Below are 24,704 nucleotides of genomic sequence, written 5' to 3' on the forward strand. Positions count from 1 at the left end.
CGTGTGCTTGTATGTGGCCAGCAGAGGGCGCTCGGTTCCCATGGTCCAGCTTGGCGGGCTACAAGCGCCCGCTCGCCTGTTCTCCCGCCCTCTCTCCTCCCCAGCGCCCTCCCGCCCGCCCGCGTGGCTGTTACCGGGTGAACGCGTGAGCTCCTGAGCCCTTAAAAGAGTCCTCCTCCCCTTGCTCTTTGCGCAGACGTTCCACTTTGGGGCGTCTGTGCCCGAGGGCAAGCGGGTGGGTCCTCGGGACCCGAAAAGGGGGGACAAGAAAGTTAAAGGGGGCGTGGGCGAGCGTAGAGAAAGAAGGCGGACAACAGCGGAAAAGTAAGGGAAACAAACCCAAAAAGTAAGCAAAGTGGCCCAACTTGGGCGCCGGGTGGAAGGGAAGGAGATGGAGGGGATAGAAGGCAAGGAAATGGACGGGTCAGAAGGCAAGGAGAAGGACGGGTCAGAAGGCAAGGAGACGGACGGGGCAGAAGGGAAAGAGATGGGCAGGTCAGAAAGGAAGGAGATGGAGCCCGAGGTAGAGAACAAAACCATTAAAGTAGAGCCCACCGATCCCCGTGAGACCCATCCCAGTGACAATGACCCGGAAAATGACCCCGACAACGACCCCGACCCCGGAGAGGGACCGTCCTCTTTGATCAGGGTCCCCAAGGTAGGACTGCGGGAACCTAAACCGGGACCGAGCCACAAGATCATGGACGACGACGAAGATGACAGTGATGATGAGGATGAAGATGAGGATGAGGATGAGGATGAGGATGAAGATGATGCTAACTTGCCCTTGGTAGTCTGGGAGCAGCCCCTCAAAGTGGGCAAGGAAGAGCCCATGGACTACGATGATGACTGCATGCCTGGACCCAGCCGAGCCAAGCCCCTTCACAACTGGGACTCAAACAGGTGTGAAAAAGAGGGTCCCCCCCCCCCCGCCCCTTGGGGCAGGGGCATGTGTGTGCCCGGGGTGGGGGTGGGCGGGAAGGAGAGGGCTGTGTTGTCCTCGTGCAGCCTAGCCTGCCGAACTCTGGGGGTGGGGGGTGCATGCGGCAAAAATGGCACTGTTTATGCTCCTCTCCACTAGGCCAAGCTCACCCATAACCTGTTGATATTTTTGCTGTTGCACCCCCCCAAAAGTATCTGGTGAACCCCACTCTCTTTCTGAATACTGGGAGACGATCTAGCCATCTATAACTTTTTGCGCTATTGAGTTTCTCTTCCTCCCCAGGAAAAAAAAAGTGTTTTGTGCTATTTCTGAGTTTGAGGTGTAACTTTCGACAAAAAGAGCTTTGCAGTCAATGACTTGTCTCCAAAATCGTTGGTCTTTAGCAGCAGCTCCTGCCGTGCTCATTCTTCCCCCCAAAAAGAGTTATTCACGACTGAATTGCTGTGCCTAGCTATCTCTTTCCCCAGGTCACAAATGAGCAGATAGCAATTTTGCCCTTTCCAACTGTAATTCTAAAAAAGTGCTTTGTATTTGTAAATTGAGGTGATTTGTGCTCTACATTTCTCCTCCAAGTAATGAGTATTTAGTGGCAGCTTTGTTTTTGACTGCATTTTCCCTCAAAAGGGGGAAAAATATTTAACTTGTCTGTTGGAGCAAGGAACCCTCTTCTCTTTCCCCATCACACAAATATTTAGCAATAACTTTTAACCCTGCCCTTAAATCCCCTTCCCCAAGTGCTTTACTGTCCTTAATTGGGGCAATTAAGTCTTGTTCCTCACCTCAAAATTTTGCACTTTTCACTTCAAAAAAATGCTTTGCTATTCTTAATGGGGTGATTGGTTCCCTCTCCTCTCGTGCTTCCCCCAAACGTTTAGCAATATCTTTTGACACCCATTCTTCTGGGAAATAATGTAGTTTTTTTGACACAGTTAATCTAGGGGATTGGCCGTTTTTCCTCCCAAAGTTAGAAGAGTTTGTCAATAATTGTTTACTTTTCTGACTTAAGGGCCCCAACACCAAAAGTGCTTTTCGATTTTTAATCGGGTGATTAACCTCTTTCTCTGTTCCCTGGACGCAGCTATTTAGTAATATTTTTTTCCCTCTCCTGCAGCATTTCTACTTTACCCCATCAAAAAAAAAATGCATTGTAAGGATCCTTAATTGGGCTGATTAATCTTCCTTTTTTACTCACCAAATTACAACATATATGGTTGTTGGGTTTTTTTATTTTTAATGCTCAAAAAGTTCTTTGCTATCCTTGATCAAAATAATCTTTATGCTCTTCTTCCTCCCAAATTGGAGATATATTTATATCTTTTGACTTTGTACTTCCTCCCCCAAAAATGCTTTGCCAACCCTAAATTGAAGTAATTATTCTTTCCTAAGTCATGAGTATTTAGCAATAATGTTTTGCTCTCCTTATTTAATTCCTCTCCCCTAAAACATGCTTTTCAATTATTAATTGATTAGTACTCATTCTTCTTAGTGCAACTATTTTGACCCTTTTTCCGTGCTTTTAGCCCTCCCAAAAATGCTTTGCAGTGTTTTGTTGGGGTAACTAGATGGCCCCCAAAGTCTTGACTCTTGTAATTCCCCACTCAAAAAAGTAGTTTACAACCCTTAATAGGGTTAGTCCTTTGCTCTCCCCTCACCCAAGTTCTTGTGTATTTAGCAGTAATTTTTGACCCTCCTGCATTAAATCTCATTGCTTCAAAAAAGAGAGTTATGGATTTTTAATGGAGTGATAAGTCCTACATTCCTCTCCCAGCCTTAAGTCAGCTTTTCCCTTCTGCGGCAATCACCCTCAAAAATAAAAGTATTTGGAGGGGGATGCTTAATCTGAGAGACTATTTTGCTTTTTTCTAAAGTGGAAGATAATTAGTCGTTTTTCACCCTTCTAAGGAATTCTACCTCTACCAAAAAAAAGTGCTCTTTGATTCTTAATCGTTAACTCCTCCCCTTTTCCCCTTAGTTATTGGTTAAGCTTCAGTCAGAGCTGTACATTTATATGGTAGCAGATACTTTGAGCAGATTGAAAAGGAGGGAAGAGAGGAATCTAGTCTGGACCCAAGATATTGATACTTTATTCTTTACTCTTATTTCAGAGCCCTTACATTGCGCCTGGCCCTATTGAAAACCTTAGGTGCTTGAATACCTGGAGCATTCCTTCTTTGCTAAATTAGTTGAATTTTACTTTGAAGTTTATACTTAATTGTGAAAGTTAATTTTTTTTTCTGCATAATTGCACAAATTTAGTTATCTTTGGACAGAACGGGATAGAATTAATAGCCAAGAGCATTCATATTTAGTACTTATTTTTTTCAAAATGCTTTGTATTTGTTTTCTCGTTTTGTTCTTACAGCAAAGGATTGTTGTTTTAGTAATTATATTAATAGTTCCTGCAGATTCCAGTTTCCTCGTTTGATGAAGAAATTTTATCTCATAGAGGTTGTAGGACTTGCTTATAGTTTTAATTGATAAAAAGTACTGAAAAGGGGATCAGAACCCCAGGTTTTTGTTTTTTGTTTTTTTCTTTTTATTCCCAAGTGCGGTGCTCTTTCCACTGCAGAGGAGATAGATTTTTTTTTGTGTGTAGGTTAGGGGGCGTGGTCCAAGATTGACACTTTACCCTGATTGAGTAGCAGACTGGGTGCGAGGAGGAGGTTGGACAGGATGAGGGGGCTGGGCGTGCTGAGGGGGCTGGGCTAGAGATGGTATATATTGGCAGTGCAGTACTGTCGTCTACCCCACTCCTTCTTTGGGGGAGAGAAGGAAACTTTCCTTCGTCTCTCCCCTTTACTCTTGGGCTAGATGAATTCTAACACTCCTTCTAGCTCTGAATTCTATCTTAGCAAATTCAAAAATACTTCTCAGAAACTTAGCAGATGTGATGGTACTAGGAAAAAAGTGAAGTTTCATTAGTTTCATCTTGAGCTTGTATTACAAAATGATACCAATGGTTCCCTGCAAAGTGTACGAGATATCGGCAGCCTTTGCTTTTCTTGGAATGGGGTGTGCATACGCCTATTTAAGAATCCGAATCCGTGAGGAAGGCAGGTGAGTTAAAGGTGTTTTAAGCTATTAGGGAAAATATATATCAGAAAGGGGTTCAGTATTTGTGAGGGAAAAAATACTATCATGTTTCTGTTTTTTACTCGATTTAGTTGAAGTTAACATTGTTGAAATGAAAAATTGCAAGAGGAGATGGAAGGTAGGTGTTAATTGAGAAATGCCCGGCAAATTGGAAAAAGCTTCAAAGACCAGCCTGGCAGGAGACTATTTCTTTTGACTGAAAATACCATTCTGTTTGTTAGAATAGACACCAGAGATGCATTTTTGAGGGGAGAGGATTCAACTCATGAAATCCTCTTACGGTAAGGAATAGATGTAAAACAGGTCTTTTAAAGTGGTCAAGCCACCGATTTTCCAGTTTTGGTTTAGGCAAAGTATATTTCAATTTTAATGTTCTAAGAAGAGTTTACTAAATTTATGACTTTTTTTCCTGCAGTGACTCGGGTTCCGAAAGCTCTGTCATATCCTGTAGAATCCGAGAACTTCGTGGCGAAGATGATGAGGAAGAAGATGATCAAGCTCGGGCACCAAAACAGAAGAGCATCTTCTGCTTTAAAAAGAAAGACATACCTGCTGCTGATGTAAGAATCTGAGTCCCTTTTATTTCTTAACATAATTTTCCAAACACATTGAGCCCATTTCCCACGTTCCTACCTCAGAAAGCTAAAAAATAAACCTTTTAAAGGTGGTGATATCCCCGACTTTGCCTTAGTTTCTTAATCTTTGAAATTAAGGCTTGACTTGGACTGATGATTTTTAAGGTCCCTCCAGTTCAAACACCATATGCTTCTTTTTCTAAATTTTCCAATGCCAAAGGTTAGGAAATATATCCCTCTTCCTGCCTCTTAGCTGTTGGTGACACTTCCCCATGCAGATTTACAACTTTACATGTAACCAACCATGCTTTTTGATCCATAGGTTAGGGAATTGGGCTCAATAATAATGGGAAATCATTGTTTTAGTTAAGACATTTCAAGAAACAGAAGTAGAAATTGATTAGGTGTTAGTATTTGTCATTCTTTTACTCCACCAGTGTCTTTTAAGAGACAGACTTGGAATGTATCTAGAGATGAGCAGGACTCAATAAAATTGTGAGAGTAAGGTCCTGGCTATCACTTCTTTGTTTTGGGAGTATTAAAACTAGCACCAATGAGGCTGTTTATTTCCTGCCTGCCTCTGTTTGCAGTGACACTTTGATATAAAAATATATATCTTTTAAGAGCAGTAATAGAGACCTTTAACTGGTCTTTTCACTTATGGGAATTTGGGGACTTAAGGCATCCAGGCTGTTACAGATCTTGCTGATACTTAAGATTGATTGTCCAGCAGCCTTGATCCGTAACTGCCTTCTACTAGTCTTAAAAAAGGCATTGGTCACCTTGTACCCTAAAAATCTCAGTTTGCCTTCTCTCTCAAAATTAAGACAGGAAAGAGAGAAAACAGCAATGTTTGTCATATGTGACTATCCTTTTCCAGTCATAATTGACCTAGCAAAATAATTTTTATTGTAATTTCCTTAAAGTTTTAAGCCTTTTGCATATAGATCATTTGCATTTCTTTATATGATCATAATTTTTTCCTTCAGCATGTTAAAAAAAAAAAACCAGAACACATGACATAAACAGCCGAGTTTAAAAAAAAGATGTTTCACAAAGGGAGTGTTTATTTAAGGAATGTCTGACTTAATTTCATCGTCTAAACCAAAGTCTATTTCCTATTGTTACTTGCCTTGGAGAAGAGGGTTACATGAAAGGTGGTGGTAATTTGTTTGCACAGGGCACTGCCACTGAAGCTGTGACAAAGTCTAACCATCAAGCTATTTAACTGCTTAATGGAGAGTTTACATAAATGATGTGGTGATGGATTATGATTTAATAAAGTCCCTGTTGCTTTTTTAATTTGGGAGAATCTCTTGTTTGGTGCCTTGGTTGGTGTGGGGGGGTCAGGGTGTGGTGGTTAGGGCGTCAGGGTGTGTGTGTGGGGGGGAGGAACCATCGTTCAAAGTTTGCACTTGTAGATTATTTTCTCACTGGTTCTGATGGAGGCTGCTTTAGTTTCCTGTTGTCTCACCACTTGCATGGTTGCTACTTAAAATATTTGCAACCAGTATTTGTTTAGTGAATCTGTCTAACAGATTTTGCTTTTTGTTACTTTGGTCTTTTAAATGGGTTTAATTTTGGAGAAAAGTTAACTACAGCTATTTCTCTGGCCACTAAATTCATAAAATCCTTATTTATCTGAAGAGTGAATGTTCTATTCGGTTTGCCCCTAAGGTCATGGGTGACTTCTTTGTCCATCTCAGAGTAGAGGAAAAAGGGTAGATTCTTCCCTAGGAGAAAAAGGGAATTTTTCCATGGGAGGACTGGATTCCATTCCTGATATCAGTAGCTGGGATGGAAGTAGTGGTCCAAAGAGATTCAAAAAAATGCATGATGTCTAGAATGGCCAGAGAGAAGTCACTGTTAAGTTGACCTAGGGCTGTGCAGGAGTTCTACAGGCAAATGTCTGGGAACTCAATTGGGGTTGTTGAGGGAGATCTTTGTAAGACCTGTGAAAACCAGTGTGCCTAAAAGAAAGAAGAGCTAAGGAGAAAGATCAAATTAGGGTTGTTTTGGAGGAAGATGTTTTAATGGTTTTCCAGGTACTGACCATTTATGAGAATGAGGTGGGAGAAAGCATTGTTGACTTTATGCTTAATTGCATCTCTGAGTGTAGCAGGTGTGTTGAAATAATAATCATAATGATGGCGTATTCATATAGTTTGCAAAGTGCTTTCCTCATCACAGCTCTAGAAGTTATATACTTTAAGTACTTAATGTTTTCCCTATTTTACAAATGAGGACATGGGAGTTGAGATAAAAAAGAAACAAACAAAAATCCTGTTCTTTAGGAGCTGTACTGCATGGAGACCATTCCATAATTATTTTGTATCAACAACATTTTGACCATCTTTAGAAGTGATATTGAAAACCAGAGGGGTTTTTGCCTATCTTAAATAGTACCACACCCCTACTTAAAAATCTTAAATGTCTCCATATTCTACTAATTAAAATTCAGGTGGCTTAACCAGGCATTTATGCCCTCGCATTGTTGGCCCCAAACTCTTTATGGCCTAATTTATCATAACTCTCTAATGCAAAAAAGTATATGTTTAGGATGTCACTAACAGCAATGACCTTCCACAAGTCCCCTGGTATCATTAGCTGTTGGACCATGGTATTTCTTACTGAAAAAATATGATCCTTAATAAAAAACAATCTGAGGCATAAGTCCTATTGATGATAACATCTTTCCATATAGAAAAAACATTTTAGTTTTTATGAAGGAATAAGTACATATTCCACTTATCCTGTTAGATTTTATGTCAGCATTAATAGTTTGATCTTTAAAATGGGAATAATAGTACTTGTCCTGCCTACTTAACAAGGTTGTAGGATTAAATATGGGAAATAGCATGTCTGGTGGTGAAAAGACTCTGGACTTGGAATCAAGATATTTGACCTCTGGCATTTATTAGCTGTGTGACCTTGGATGCATCACTTAGTCTTTCTGAGCCTTGGGCTTCTTACATCTGAAAAGGTTATAAATACTTGAATCTCATCTTTGTTATGACAAAAGCACTTTGTAAACTTTAAAACACTATGGAAATATTGATTTCATTAGAATATGTATGGAAATTTTTTTGGCAAACTATAAAAACAATACAAATGTGGGTATTAAATAATAGGTATCATTTTTCAGGGTGTGGTTCATTTGTGAGTGACCATATACCTTGTACTCTTGTTGTCTTGTTTTTTTCAATATCACAATGCTTAATGTACTATGAGATTTTATCTCTAACCAGAAGCCTTCATGAACATCTTGTACTCTAGCAGAGGAAGAAATGAATTCCATTCCTCTTAGGAAAATGGAAATTAGCCCTAGTGGCTAATCGATCATAACGTGACATAGCATAACTCTTACTTGGTTAATGGTATAGCTTTTGTGTATTTTAAGATGGGGTTAGATTTCAATTAATTGACTGTAGTAAATCTAACTGACCTAAGAAAAATAACATTTACATGCTCAGGCGGCTCCAAAACCTAGCAGCTGACACAGAATGGAATTTTTCAGTTAGCGCTAGGGATATAGTTGACTAACATTTACTGACCATTAGAATCACAGTCAGCTATAGTCACCTCTTGTGGCTGCCATGTCATTTCTATTAGTGTTTAAAACATATACTAGTCTAATTGGAAATTGTTTCTTTCAACTGAAATGAGAAGAAAATCTCATTTTTCTTAGTTTATTGCAAACCATAATTATTCTTGGGCAAATGTGTTTTTAAACATGAAATAACTGACCCATAGAAATTATATATCCTGCATGTCTTAAAAGATTTAAAATTAATTATGACCTGTGTTTGTATAAAAATACATTTGACTTCCATTATGGAGGTAAAGATAATGCCCTAATCAGAGCTGTACACTTTGTATACCTATTCTTTGCAATTGAAATGAGCAGGTTGGCTAATTAAAATTTCTGTACCTGCTACCCAGAATTAGATGGTTCATTATAAGATATTTTAATAAATGGAGAAAGACTGGAAAAAGGCTTTCTACTTGTATATCCCACTTAAAATCAAAATACAAGTGTACCTTGCTCAGTGAAAATATCTTTCATAATAGATAATTTAAAGAATGATTCTCTGTAGTTCAAAATAAATAATTTCCATAATTCACTTCATTAAGGAGATCCTTTGTGCATTTAAAATTTGATTCAGTTTTTTAAAAGTCATATTTGAGGAACATTGTGTAAACAAGTGAATTACAGAAAAATTTGCCTTGTCTTTTGAATTATTTTTGTTACACTAAATTTTTTGTTGTTGGGATGGGATTTTTATTTGTTTTGGATTTGTGTGAGCTAATTCTCAAATACGTTTTTATGGTCTTTGGCTAATAACAATAATTTTGGAAAAAATAAGAAGAGAACACTGAGGGAGGTAATGAGAGTTCAAAATAATAAGCATTGTCTTTTAAGAGGAAAATTTAATGGTGTGGTCTGGTTCTATTGGCATAGTGCCAAACAGTGTCATGCACAATTAAACATTTAATTAATTAATGCTTTTTGGTGATGATGTCTAAACAATCAAGGGATTTTCCAAGGGAGCTTATTAAAGTGCTCTCTCTAGAGTTGTTGATAAATTAAGATTAATTGTGTGGTTAAAGTTGAAATACAAGGTCCAGACTGAATTTTGTCTTCAGTGTGTTTTGTTTTTGTTTTTGTTTTTTTACCAGTTCTTGGGTAGGATAGGATGGGAACAAAGTAGTTGATCCATAGCCCCATGCATTCTCCAGGGTCATACGGATCCACCTATATCCATAGTGGGAAGGATCTCATCAATGTCATTGTGAAAATGTCTGAAAAAAGAAGATGGCATGATTTGAATTGCTTACTTTGTTAGAGTTATTGTAAGGATCATGTGAGATCATGTATGCAGTGTGTCTTAATAAACATTAAAGTGCTGTTATAAATGTGAGTAGTAGGTTTCCCCGTTGTCTTTAGTAGCTAAATTAACACTTTTGTTTGTAGGCATGTGTGCCAGTAGATGACATGACTCTCATTCTGCCTGAAAGTGTTGAACTACAGCCCTTTGGGAGGGTTTCAGGTATTATCGAAAAACTAGGTATGTAAAATATTTTGTTAACAATATTCACTATTTATCTTTAACTGTTTGACACATTTTCTTAGTGATCTATATTTTCTTTGTTATTTTATCTTGCAATCAATTAAGGAAAAGGTAAAAAGGATTTTCTTTATATTTAAATACTGTGATTTTTGTACTGCTCTTTAGGGAATCATTATGAAATTCTTGGATTCTCTTGGTTTTGTCAGTACTTTGCATGAAGTTGTACAGTTTTCAAAATTTTGAAATATATAAGAAGTTAATATACCATTTACTCCAAAAATATGATGTAGAAAAGTGCATAATGAAGTAATTTGTCATCACAGTTACCTGCGAAGTAGGTAAGAATTCCATAATTACAATGACTTTGAAGCACAGAGAGAAACTCACACAAAATCACATAGCAAGTCAGAGTTAAGATCCTCACTTTTATTGTTCCATGTCATTAGAAAGAAGGCAATATTTACAAAATGAAAATGATAGGCTCAGGCCAGCCCTGGGTCACAAGTAGTCTTTCAATACGGTGATTTCTTACATATTTGGTAGTGATAACTGTCCAGAGTCCTCCAAATTAAGACATATAAAACATTTTGTTTGTCATACAAAGCAAAATGCTTCTTCCCAAACCTTCAGTTTTATTCCTGGCTGTATGAGACCCAGCCCCAAATTTGTTAATTCACTAGTCTTATTGCCTGTGAATAAATTGGGTACATGTACTACCCCATATAAATATTTCATCTAATAAAATTTTAATAATTTCACTTTTCAAATGTTTTGACTTATTACATGTATATATGTAATAGTATTATTTGTTCTTTACATTTTTATGTCAGGGTTTTATTAGATCAGTATCAGGATGTATTAGATCAATGAGAAAATGAGAGATTCCAATGGGTCTCGATTAATTATTTTGTTTTTTTTTTTAAGAAAAAAAAGTACAATAGAATCAATAGAATCTGGGAAGTTCAAAGATATGGCTGTGATGAAAAAGACCATATTATTGTGCAATCCATACCTGCTATACCACCTGTGCCAGCAGAAGATGCTTTGAGTCCTGTAAAAGCTTTTCATGTGTCATCAAATAATGCCTGAGGGCAGGATAAAGGGAAAGGCGTGGAGGGTGGGGGTGGAAAAAGTCTTAGAAGTGAGAGGAACCTCTAAAAATGGGGGATTTTTATGATATTTTAAAATGTCTTTATCAATTGTTTGCTTATATAAATGCCCAAAGCTAAAATTTGGTGATATATAATATGGTTGAATTCATAACTTATAAAAATTTTATGATTTGTATGGTTGGCTATGCCTTATAAACAGCAAAACCTCTTCTTAGCTAATAGTGCACTTCCCACATCCAAGAATAGGTTTCAAGGTGTAAGATCCTGCCTTCAATTCTCGTTTAATTTGCATTGAAATTATCAGCTTCAACATTACATTAACATTTACGTGTAAACTACCTTTGGCTAACGCCTTTTTAAAATGCAACAAATTACTTATTCTGTCTGGTTTTTCAGTAATAATTGAATCTGTGACTGATCTACCACCAGTTTGTGAAGATAGCATGATCTTTAAGAGCAACCGACATGCTGCTGGAAAGGTTTGTACAAATTTGTAAAGAGAAAATTTTACCCAATGAAGTTGACAGTGCATCATATCAATAGATTTTTTTCCCTCCTCCTATAATTGAGAAAAGATATGATTTTCAAAGCTAGTAGCAGTAAGGCTGCCAGCCTCTCCAACACCATACCTACTATCATGAACACTTTATTTAAATCATGTTAAAGTTTATAAAATTGCTTTTAAATTCTTGCTTTAGAAATATTGGAAAATTGTATTTGTAGCTAAACTGCACTTGTGTGCTTTTGTTGTTGTTTTTCCCAACCCTCCCCAATCAGATTTTTGAAATCTTTGGCCCTGTTGCACATCCCTTCTATGTCCTACGCTTCAGTTGTTTGGAACACATCAAGAGAAAGGATATCAAAATCCGAGACATCATGTATTTTGCCCCCTCAATCCAGCACTTCACTCGCTACATATTCACAGACAGGATTAGGTAAGTACTTCTTACCATAATTTTAATTGGCATAGCTAAATTTCATAGTTTTAGTACTTAACTCTTCTCTATTGCTTGCTGTTTGTTTTATTAACATTTTCTCTCTTCCTTGAGGTTATGTTGGTATACAGCATGCATTGCTTTTGTTCTGCCTTTCTAGGGATAGGGGTTCTGATGCTTCCTGGAAGAATGACCTAGAGCCACCACCTGAAGTAAGTCCATTTTTTCTGATTTGTCACACTTTTAGGGACTAAACCAGTGACTTCATTAGTGCTAAGAGCTGTTGGATGAAGAAACTTCCCTCTATGAGTGAGGTTCAGCACTTTCTTTGCAACTTCATGGCCTGAGAGGATTGCCTTAAAGCACTGAAAGTTTCTAAGTATCTTGGCCAGAGTAACACAGCCAGTATGTGTCAGAGGCAGGAAGTGGAGCCAGGTGTTCCTGGCTTTAAGGCCATCTTTCTATCTACTGTATATAGGCTAATGGTATTCCATAAATGAAACTTATCTTTCCAGTTTATCACCAAACATTATGAAATGTTAACAGAAGTATTATAAAATGAACAAATGAATAGTTCTCATTACTGAAACCAAAATTAGCATTGTTGAACTTGGTGACATGCATTTTGTTTAATTAAAATAATGCATTTTTTTAAATGTAGATCTGAGATCCCTAATCTGCATTAATTGCTTCCAGCATCAGTTGGGGATATCATATAGTAGCAGTAATGTACTTTTTCCCTCTCCAGGCTGTTGATTTCAGTGATGATGAAAAAGAAAAGGCAGCTAAGAGCAAGAAGAAATACTATGGACGGAATCGAAAGAAGCAGAGGGCAGAGTACAGGTCAAAAAGCAGATCTAGTTACAGCAGGGATGGTCGGAAGGGTTGCAGACCAGAACCCAGGCAGCTTGCCCTCCAGGAAAACAGCCAGGAGAATAGGCAGGATGATAGACAGGAGGAGAAACAGGAGGAGAAACAGGAGGAGAAGCAGGAGGAGAAGCAGGAGGAGAAACAGGAGAACAAGGAGGAGAATAAGCAGGAGAACAAACAGGAAAAGCAGGAGAACAAGCAAGACAATAGGCAGGCTTCCCGCCAGGACAATAGGCAGGCTTCCCGCCAGGACAATAGACTAGGAGCCCGGGAAAGAACAACTTCCCAGCAGCAGAACAGACAGGGAGCGCACAGAGATCAGAGAAAGGGTGGCCGACATGATCAGAGGAAATCTAGCAGACATGATCACAGGCATTCCAGCCGCCATGATCGCAGGCAGGATCGCAGGCAGATGGTCCAGCATGATCACAGGCAGCTTATCCAGCAGGATTTCCGACAGGAATACTGCCAGGAGTTTGGCCAGGAGTTTGGGGGTCAAGATTATGGACAGCTAGAATTTGGGCAGCTAGAGTACGGGCAGCAGGAGTTTGCGCAGGAGTATCAGGAGTTCCGACAGGAGTACCATCAGGAGTACCACCAGGAGTATCGTGCTGCTGCTGCTGCCGCCGCCGCTGCTGCTGCTGCTGCTGCTGCTGCTGAGTATCATCAGGAGTACAGACCTGTTGCTGAGTTCCGTCAGGAATACCGGCCTGACTATCAGAATCTTGGTGTGTAAATAATGTGACTTGACTTGGGAATTGCTTAGTCGAACTCTCCAGAAAGAGATTTCTCTACAGTTTTAAAAAGTAACACCAAAAACCCTTATCCATCTTGAATTCATTTTTCATTCAAATGCTTTAAACCCATACACTTTCTACTTTGTAGCTACTTTATAGTGTGGGAAATGATGGGAAAAATCACAGAGAACAGTTTATTGGAGTTTTGTTGCCTTTGAGTAAGTAAAAAAGGGCCACTGGGGAGAAAAGACATGCCAAAATATATATCTGTCTTAGTTGTATTGGAATTTTGTCTTGTTTTTGCTTTTGTGTATATGGCTATTTTTCCCTTGTTAGGTGCTTATGGAGGAGAAGCACCCCCAGCTGCTCACTGGTGCCCCCAGCCTCGTGAGGCTGGAAGGAGCTGCTACAACAAACGCGAGTACCACCGAGAATTCTCCCGGGGCAGACACCACAAGTCCAGTCACTCCAGGTCCCAGGCAGCTGGGCAGTTTTACAACGCCGAGCACAGGTTGGCCCAGGATGCCCCTCCCTCTCTGTTTGCGCCTCAGCATAGGCAAGACAGTTCTCTCATGCAGCATTCCTATCAGCTGGCTCCTCAGTACTTTGACATGCACCATTATCAGGCTCACCCATCTCAGCATGTGGCTTGGTCTGGGCTGTCCCAGCATGTGCACAGTGCACACTACCAGCACTTCCAGGGCCATCACGCTAGGGGTGGTGGGCACTGCTCCCAGTACAGACCCTTCTACTAGACAGATCATGTTTCATGAGCTCACTACAGAAATGGATGACAGAGCTCCTAAAATACATGATTCCTCAGTCTAGTTACGAAAGAAAGTGAACTTGATAAAAATTAAAACACTTACTGTAAAGTAGTCCATTATTCAAGTGTTCACGTGGTAAATATTTGTGTACTTTAGTGAAATAATGACATACTCTCCTAACATAAAAAATTAGATCTCAGATTGAAAAGAAAACTTTAAAAAAAAACCCCTCTAACAATCTAACCCTCCAAATTATGTGTCACTTAACTAACACTTTGATTATAATCCAAAAGAATTTTCCTTTCTATTTTTCCCCCTCAGTATAGGTCTAAGTAGCAGAAATAGACCCTTTCATCAGAGATTAAAGTGTGTTGAACCATTGATTGTCTTAGAGTACTTGTGTTAAATCCAACAAGATAAGATTTTGAAGTCCCTTTGAGAATATGTGGAAAAAAAAGTAAAGTTTTTTTTTTAAACTAAATGTACTTGTTTGGAAATGGCTTTTGTAGATGCATCATATAATTTTCAAAAATCTTGAACCACATTGATTTTTAAAATTTAGCAGATGGAGATCACAGAAGAAAAACCATGCATTCTTTGGCAATTAAAGAGTAATGTCAAATTGTGTAAGTGTTGTGGCTTTGAACAAATACAAGATTAAATCTGACAATTAGGAATACATAAAAAAGGACATTGCAAATTTCCATAATTTAGGTTAAGTACAGAGAGATTCCCTTCCATCTTCAATAAGTTGGCTAATTTAAAAAAAAAAAACAAAACCTTCTAAAGATGAAACTGTAATATCCATTCCCTAGTGAAAATCATAAAATTTACTTATTTGGCTATCTTCCATTCATAGTCTCTGATCAGCTCTAGATCTCAGATCCTAAAAGAGCCTCATGAATAACCTGTCTAGTCTAGTCCTCTTGTTTTAGAGTTGAAGAATTTGTAACCCAGAGAGACTGACTTGTGCTTTCTTGAAGATTCATTGCTTTGGTAATTCTAGACCTAAATTCTATCAAAAAATGTGGTTTTGTCAAAATAACTTTAGTTTTATTCCCCCCCCCCAAATTAAAAGAAAGTGATGAGAATGGTACATTTGATCTTCCTCTACCAAATAATTTATCTTGGGGAAAAATAATTTGGGATCTGCCATACATTCATAGTGTGTGTAGGTTATCCATTCATTGGAAAAACTGGGTACCAGAAAGATTAGAGTTATTCTACACTTCAATTCTGCTAGCTTTGCCATAGCCTTATCTATGGTAGTTTTTTCTTTTTTCATGGGGTCTACAATAATACTTTGTGTCTGTTCAGCCATACAGTGCCGCTAAATTTGAATAAACTTGCCTTCAAATCAGTTTTTACAGATAATTTCTGTAATACACTAATGAAATTTTAAAGTACACAAGAAATTCTTAAGTTCTTGTCAATATTAGTCAAATAAGTAAAAAAAAATTAGTCAAAATCTGGCAAATATCTATGGGTTCATAGATATGGAAAATTTATACTGAAAGTGTCTGACAGTGAATACACAGCTATAAAGGTAAATTAGTAATTATTGATATTATCTGTGTAGGCAGCAAAGGAGTAGCCTAATTGTGTTTTCAGGTGAATGTTCCTTTTTCATGCATTAATCTACAAGACAAATATATATATATATATATATATATATATATATATATATATATATATATATATATATATATATATATATATATGTATATACATGTATATATATCTTTTAACTGTTTATATATCTTGGATACCAAACCCTTAATAAATTAAATGCGAGATTTTTTTCCTATTCAACTACTTCCCTCCTTATCCTATATGTACAGTGCACCTTCCTTTATAACGTTTCACTTGGCATTTACTTCAAAACTAAATGGAAAGTCTTGGCCTATAGAACAAGTGAAAACGGATAAACAAGAAAGAAATGAAAGTTAAGAAAATTAGTAAACTGAGCTTGAATAGCTATAAATAAGTAAACTGTGTAAGATATATTCATTTATATTGTATTAATTAAGAAGAGACATTCTTAGTTCTGCCAAGTCCCATCTTTAAAAGAAAACTTGATGAGGTGAGATTATCTTGAGGCAAATCAAATTATTGGTTGGACCTTTATTGAATTTATCATACTTTATCAGATCCAGCTTCTAATGAATCAAATTTTTAAAAATTATTTAAAAACCCATGTGTACATGGAAAACTAAATTTTTTATTTTAAATCTGATTTGACAGTTCAAGGTCTGTGAAACTGAATTTAAAACTTTCAGAAGATATAATTCACAAATAATACATTCTAGATATTCCTCTCCCCTTTGAGAAATTCGTAAATATATCATGTACTGATTATTTTTAAAAGCCTTTTTTTCCCTTTTAGATTCTTTCCTATTCATGTACCATCAATTTTTTTAAATTTATTTTTTTGAGCATGCCATGGGAAAGAGTATATCCTTAAGTGTAGTACTACAGCGTATTAAATGCTTAATGTCATCAGAGCATTGTAAGAGGTGAGGCAAGTCATCTTGTACCTCTCTAAGCATCTAGTTTCCTCATTCTTAGGATGGGGATACCTGTAGTACTTACCATCACAGGGTTATTGTGACGGTCCAAAGATTAAATAAGCACAATTGACATCTTACCATCTTAAAAGTGTTATACAATGGCTAATTAACTAAAGTCTTAATTAAATACTCTTCACACTGCAGTGGGAAGACAGTTAAATGGCATGCCATAAGTAAATATTTTGTGATCATGAATCCCTAAATTGTAAGGAGGTCCTGTATGTCCCTTTTAATATCTTTGGTAATTACGATTCTAATTTGATCAAATGCATACCAACCTATCAGTCTCCCAATTCAATTCATATTATTTTTTTGAAAGATACCATATATGATTAATTTCTAGTACATAAAGGTGAAAGACCTTTAAAACTACAACTAAACAAAATTGAGACTTAGAATGATTTCCTCAATATTCTCCCTTACCAGGTAGACCATAATTGTAATGCAAAATAAATAGGCATCATCTACATGATTGAAATCGTATTGAGATACTACTACAATTTAGTCCAATTAAATGTATTTAATTACCTATACCAGTTTATTTAACACCTATTAAAATAGATGGTCAGTTGAACTTCTTAGCAACTATACTCTTGCATGCTATAGAATTAGGGGCATCTTGGTTTATATGTTGAGTGCCATAGCTGCCAACTTTTGACTGTTTCTTTATGAGATTGAGTGGATGCTGGGTCGGAAATATCTATATTGGACATACAATGTTTTATCTGGTTCAAACAAACAAACAAAACCTATCAAAAATTAGTTTAACCAGGCAGGCCCCTTATACTTGAAAGGGGGCTCTGATTCCAAATTCTAAGATGAATAAAATGACCTTAGATATGTTAACCACTATGAATAAATATTAGCAGAATCAGGAAACTTGAGGTTTGGTTGCTTATAGTATCAGTACAAAATACTAAGTATGGCGATTAGCAAGTACTAGAGATGTAGATGGGCATACCAGAAAAAATCAGATTAATATTCTGTGATCAAATTTTCTTTTGAAGTAGATATTGCATATAGTGTATCATGTCTGAACTCAGAAGACTAAAAACAAGTTATTTTTTGCTTATGTGGTAACCTCTCTCATACGTGCATCTTCTTATTTCTTGTGGAGACAGATGCTATGCCAAACAGAGAGATGATCTTAGGATCATAGGTGACTCAGATCCTAATGGAGAAAAACAAACAAACAACAAGCCCAAAGCAAAAAATCTGCTTGTTAGCATAGAACCCCAATTAAAGAGTGATGGCTACGTAAAGATGGTCTCTAACAAGTTTGGGGAAAGAAAACTCTAAAGGGTTCTCAATAGTCTGCTGGAGTGAATGTGCTTTATTCTACATCCCACTGCTATTGTAAAGGTATACCTGCCTGCATTGTCAAACAATATCCCTTCTAAGAGATGGTTTGACATTTTTGGGTTCAGTTATACAGATTGTGATGAATGTTGCTACCCATTCAAAGCTAAGTAATTTTTATTTAATGTATAATTTTCTTTTTGGCCAGCTGTAAATACCAAACAGTACAATATTAAGTATGTTGTAGAGTATAGTATATGTAATCAAATGAATTTTAATGATATTTAAAAGTTAAAGAAAATAGCTAGGCATTAATTTGATCAATACTGTCAAGTTTTGTATGTTTGTAAATATATTGAATCAGAAAAATGCATAATACCACCATCCCGGGTACAGTCATTTTTTCATAGATGGCAGCTACTCAGCCATGTTCAGTTAGTGTGAATTATATCCAGTTGGTTGCAGGCTTCTAGTGACTGGCTGTGTGATTTCTAAAGTGGTCAGGAAAACTGCATGAAAGTACACAGATGCCTCTAGTTCAGATGAAACATCAGTTGACTGCTGAGGAATAGATGCTCAGTTGAATGCTTGGACCCACTATCTTTTAGTTAGCATAAACTTTACAGATTCTTAATATGCACCAAATAGTCAATGCCAATCAATTACATAGCAATGAATCCAATGCCTCACTTCAGCAGTTTTAGAAATATTCTTAAATATTTATGAACATATTTGGTTTCCTAGATTGTTTAGCTTGAACGCATCTGTTGCATCTTAATTTTATTAGTTTGGTGATTATAAAAGAGGGCAACTTTAATTCAAAAGCAATTTGATATCCTACTGGTATAATTACATGATAATTAGAAAAACACTTATTGGTATTTTCTTACTTTATTGCCAAAGATTGCAGACATCCAGATCTCCAGAATAATAAAAGCATTTAAAAATTTTTTTAAATATTCTGAAATGAAAGCATTATCTGCAAAATTTAAGTTCTACACCTAAAGAAACCAAATGTACAAATTAAGAAATCCAAATCTGTTTAGTCTGTTAATAAGAAAGCTTTGAACCCTAATAAATTATACTCATAAGTAAATGTCACATTGACACAACTTTTGTGTTTTTTCCTCATTCCTCCCCTCTTGCTGTCGTTTAAATCTGACATTTACAAATGTAACAGACAAAAAGTTTTTCTTATGAGGTTGAAAAACATTTGCCCATCAAATAAAATGTTTGGATTTATACCAAAACTATTTACCTTGGAAATATTTTACAGTAAGTTTTTTGCCCCCTTAGAATTTACATTTCATGAAGGCCCAGCCCAAACCCACTTCTTTCACCAAAAAGGACAATGATGTAAATTCATAATCTGTTCTTCATACCATTGGTCTGTTACTTAATTGTATTCTGCCTTACAGGGATTTCTTTGTTGTTCTGAGTCATTATTTAACCTTTTATGTATGTATGTGTTTTTTTTTCCCCAACTAGATTTTAAACTTCTTGAGGGCCAGGACCAGACATTGTACTTCTGTATGTAACCCCACAACATCTAGATTGGTACTACGTACGTAGTAACCCCTCCATGAAATTTATTGGCTAATTCTATCATATTTATGATCTCAAAACTCTAACAGCTTGTACATTGGCACTGAGGTGTTGTACATAGCCTCTGGAGACATCCACAAAAGGTGGTTGTGTGCCAAGAGATTGTGAGAGAAGTCAGTGCTCCCTTTGGGCAGTTTTGCTCCTTTTATAACAACATTACCATGCAACTAGAATCCCAGATGCAGATGGCTCACTTCATTCTTTAATGGAGTCCACTTGTCCTATTGAATGGGAAAGGAAGGTGTGAGCTGGACTAGTTGGCTTTCTGAGGACTCTTCTGACAAGGAGATTCTCTGAAATGAAGAGAGACATTTGAAGGAAAGATGGGCTAGTGTTTTGAACATGAAGGAAAAAACTGAGATGAATAATAATTTAAACCATTTATCTATTTTATGGAATCTACAGCAGTTGATATGAGACAGAGTGACTCGGGCCTCTGCCTCATGTACTGCTAGTTCAAATTAGAGCACTGAAATATAAGTATTGTTATAATTTTCAATAATTATGGAGCATCTTTTCCCCCCAAAGACTTCAAATCAGTTTGCAGATATCCCATTCTCATAACCAAATGAGATCAATGGGTAGAAAGTCTCATATATTAAAATTTTCCTGAACATCACGTCTAAGAATTTCCTTTGGAACATGCTGAATTAGAGGTCCTTGTAGAGGAGCAAAGAGTGAAGATCACTGAGTGAAGCAAAAGCTCTCTCAAATCACTTAGCACCTCTAAGGCCTCAGGGTCCTTTGAAATTGGCACAATGTTAGTATGTCACTCATGTAAATTCTGTGTCTGTAAAAGAAGGGTCTAAGGTCCCTTCCAGTGATAATGATGTGTGTTTCTGTGATACATAATACTGTAAAAATGCAAAAAACAAAAAACAAAAAAAAACTGTGAGTAAATGTAGATCTTTAAGTATGCCAAAAAACAAAAAAACCCAGCAACCTATATACCTTTAACTTCAGTGTTCTCTTCCTTAAGCGCCATTAGTTTTAAGTGGTACTTAGATTGTCATTCTAGATTGTCAGTAGCTAATTAATATATTCTTGGCGCTACATAAATCTTAAACTGGTACTAATATCTATGTTAAATGTATCTTTCTCTATTTGATGTTATTTCTCTCTTTTTAACTATAGGATAAGTAACTGTAGAGTAAACTATAGAGTAAAACTCTATAAAACTCTAGAGTTAAAAACCACCATTTGGGGCTAAGGGCTATATTGTGATTGGTGCTGGTGAAATTTGTGCCGTAAATGACTTAGTTATTCAACTAAGTTATCGTCCCCGTAAATCTGTTGTGGAGTGCCGTAACCCAATTACATTATGCATGTATATGTTGATATCTTAAATGTTTATCGATGTTTAAATGTTCAAATAAATGTTCAAAGAAATGTTCAAAGCAGTGTTCAAATAAATGTTCACAAAATCAATGAAATGGAATGGCGTCATTTGTATGCCTTTTTTGCTATTTCTCTCCCATCTGTCCAAATTGGTTCCTTCCCAATTGAATGGAGAGTTGTCCATATAACTGTCAGAGTTTTTTTCATTTTAATGTTACTTAGACACATTCACCTGATTTCAGATCTTTAAAACAGTAGTTAAAAACTGATCTCAACTACTAAAAAGGTCATAAATGAAAGTTCTCTCAATAAAGAACAATATTTAACATTTCATTCCCATTTTCAAGTCACATCATAACATTAGTGTTATTAGAACAATTTTTTTTTGTTGAAAATCATGTAAATTTTGAAAAATATTCCCTTACATCCATCTTTGGTTAATATTCTCCATCCCAAATCTATAAAAGTAGGTCATGGTTAACATATTATGACATGGGTACCTGCCACAGAGTTTTTGATTACAGCATTGAAGTTATGTTTAGTACATCTCAGATTCAGACAATACAATATTTACTCATGGGGCATCACAGTAAACCATTTAAGTAAGGGCTGTGCAAGGAAATGGGTTGTTTTTTGTATAGATAAAAGAGTCACGTGTATTAGTTTGAGTTCTCATTGGGGTGCTTGGAAGTATAATGGGAACACTGCTTATTTTGTACTTTCCTTCTCATTCCCTTACTGGAAGAGAAAGAATTTGGGACTGGCCTATTCTTTGGGTTGTACATAAGTTAAAAAAAAACATAGCATTCATAAAGCTTCCTAGGTGAGAATCTGGCATTATAGAGTGGAGCTGTGAACTTAATCCAGTTCCTGTGGGTGGAAGGATTCCCAAATTGCCTTGTTTGTGTTCAGTGGCAAATACTGTTAATGTCCTCTGAGTTAGATACAGAGCCATAGTATGGTACAGAGTTTTTACCCAGGGGCTGACATGGATGGAAGCATACTGCTCCACCCCAGGATCCTGTGGCCATCACCCAACTCAGATGTGGTCAGCTTTTCCAATGTGGTGGATTGATTACCGATACTCACTGCCTAGGCTGGGAGGGCAGTAGCGAAGATGAAGATGACTTGTCAGCTGCCAATGCCCTTCTACATAGGAAATTTAGCCATAGCCTTACTCAGTCCTTAATTTATGCCTTTTTTTATTTTGCCCATTGCCTTACTTCTGTCATTATGCCCATTGCCTTACTTCTGTCATTAATATGTCCTTTATCCTAGAACCCCATTCCCTAGTTCTACATGGTCCAGTTCCAATCTTGGAGACATTCTTCAAAATCATAACTCCTTGGCTTATAGTTCTACCCAGAGTTTTTAGTAGGTATTTTTAGGAAATCTGCACATAAGAAACTTGGCTCTTGGGTGGGCCTCCAGAAATGTGGGTAACCTGGTCCCTGGCTCCCATTAAAGCACTTGAGGTAACAATGTATTTTGGGTACAGTATAGCCTTTATTCCACCCACAGAAAATAAAGGACTACTTTAGTTGGTCATGAAAAGTCAGTACAATTCTATCCCCTCTCCCAGTTGAGTCCACTTTCTCCAGAGCTCTTTATAGTTTTCTGGACTCCATGCCACCCTGTGAATTGGCCTCCCCTCAGAAGGGAAATGAACATGGAGTTGCTAGAGGAACTTCTACATTACTGAGTACTTTTATCACCCCAGGAATTCATCCATCAGGTTTCCAGTCTCATGATATTTCCCCCAAGGGCTTTGATTTCCTGGGAGGAGAAATACACTTGGGTCTCTAGACAGATAGTGCCCAGACATTCAAGTGAATTCCACTTCACCCCAGATATCTATATAGGTATCTAGCCTGACAGCTTGCATTTCCCTTTCCTATTTGACCCCCAGTATCCAAAAAATTCACTATTTTAGCAGAGCAAAGTCCAAATCTTTTGCTCCAATATATTATGGCTTTAGTTGTTTACTGCTTTTTACTTTAGGAGTAGAGGGGCATCTGCATTGTCCTTTAGTTTACAAGTGGATAATGCTGCCTAAGAAGCTTCTTCTCTCACTAGAAAGCTAACTAGAACTCATACTCATGGAAGCTAATGAGGCAACTGAAGGCTGGATCTCTCAGAATCCCTGAGAAGGCTGTAGTTGTGGAACTCTCACTACTTGACAATGTGGTTCCCTTCTGCTTGGACAACATGATTGAAAGAATCAAGCCTCTTTCCCTCCAGGACTAGGCATTTAGAGTGGAGGAGCTAACTTCTTGAGTCTTGTGGGTAAGGGCAAGTGTAATTCCTATCTTTCTTCTCCGGGGTAGGAATTAGCAGCTCTCAGAGTAAAAGAAAACTCTAACCTGCGAGATAAGGCTGCCTTTAGTTCTGTTGCATTCAGATGTATCTTCTTAAAAGGGAAAAGGCAAATAGTATTGTGGTTTAGATGAATGCAACTGTTTATGGGCCCATTATAAAGTTATATTCCTGATCCAAAATAGCCAAAGCCAAACAAAACATATCCAGTCAATTCCAGTAAGTTTCAAATGGGCCAAGTGGATATTTGCATCCCCTTCATAGGGAAAAGCAAAGTGTGAAGGTCGGGCTTACTACCCTATAACCACATCCAGTTGATGAAAGAACTCTTTGAATTAATTCTCTAATCTATCCACTCCTTATAACCTACTTAGAAATTATTTGCAGGTTCTGAAAATCAAACCAAGTTTCCTCCAAGTCATTGTTCAATCTGTGTCCTTAGTTCTGTCTCTGAGGACCTAGGAAGAAGGCTCTATATTGTTTGGCAGCTCACACAATGACTTCTTTCCTAACTGCCTTCCCCAGTCCCAAGCATCCCCCACCTCTCCAAGGAGTCTTCATCAGTGTCTACAATGCAGAGCTCTTGTATGCTCTCCAAATTAGCAATCTTATGTGAAGATCCGGAACTTCAGTAGATGAGTGCATCTTGAATTTACTTTTTTGCCCAACAAAACATTATATGGAGTCTCTTTAGGTTCATATATTTCTTGCTACTTGCTAAGGACTATTCCACACCAGGGGTATAGGAGAGGGCTGGGTAAATGAAAAAAAGAGAAATGAGTAACAGAAAAAATAATTTTAAAAAATTGAGCTTCCTTGCAAAAGAAGAAAGGATTTAATTGCTAAAGAACAAAGCAACCCCCTCCTATGAACCATAGGAATCCTGGATGACCCCTCCAAATATAACCCAAGAAGCAGTACTCTAGGCTCTAGTCTTATAGATAGCTGAAGTTCAATCTCAAGAGTGACTCAGTATTATCTCTGGGAAATCTCAGAATATTGCTTGACTCTCCATAGATGTAGACTCAGCTCCCATAAAGGTTTCATGGCTCCTGTAAAAGAACTCAACATAGTAATACATATTGGGTCTGGTATAGCCTTTATTCCATCTTACAGACAAGGTGGAAAATGAATAAAGTACTTTAGCCCACAAACAATCAATAGCAGAGAAAAAGTTCAAATATTTCAGTTCCCCATGTTGTGGCTTAGGTTTTTTGCTTGTTCTTTATCTTTGGAGTCAGAGATATGATCCTGTCCTCCACCACCATTCTCTTCATCCCCACCCAAGAAGCTTTTGCTGTCTAGGAGCTCCCAGGTTCTCTCTTGAAGGCTGTCTCAGAACTCTCAAATTAGGATAGTAAGATGACCTAAAAGCTAGTGCTGCCTAGGAACTGCCCCTTCTATCTTTAGAAGCTGTTGCCCCCAAATTCTTGAACTCAGAGTTACTAGGGACAAAACCTTGAAGCTGTCAC

At 37.3% G+C, this 24,704-nt stretch overlaps 1 protein-coding gene across 1 annotated transcript; it reads left to right on the top strand.

Moving 5' to 3' along the window:
• Positions 1 to 331: 331 nt before the first annotated feature.
• NAF1 (nuclear assembly factor 1 ribonucleoprotein) lies at positions 332 to 21,011 on the top strand (the record flags this gene model as incomplete). Its single annotated transcript, XM_078148849.1, has 8 exons — positions 332 to 903; positions 4,452 to 4,596; positions 9,587 to 9,680; positions 11,192 to 11,274; positions 11,573 to 11,730; positions 11,891 to 11,942; positions 12,479 to 13,328; positions 13,674 to 21,011. Coding segments are annotated over 8 exons (2,373 nt in total), but the record flags the coding sequence as incomplete, so codon positions are not given.
• Positions 21,012 to 24,704: the final 3,693 nt, after the last annotated feature.

Source organism: Phascolarctos cinereus, unplaced genomic scaffold (genome assembly GCF_003287225.1).
Source record: "Phascolarctos cinereus isolate Bilbo 61053 unplaced genomic scaffold, phaCin_HiC Scaffold_9;HRSCAF=440, whole genome shotgun sequence".
In the NCBI taxonomy this organism is placed as follows: domain Eukaryota; kingdom Metazoa; phylum Chordata; class Mammalia; order Diprotodontia; family Phascolarctidae; genus Phascolarctos; species Phascolarctos cinereus.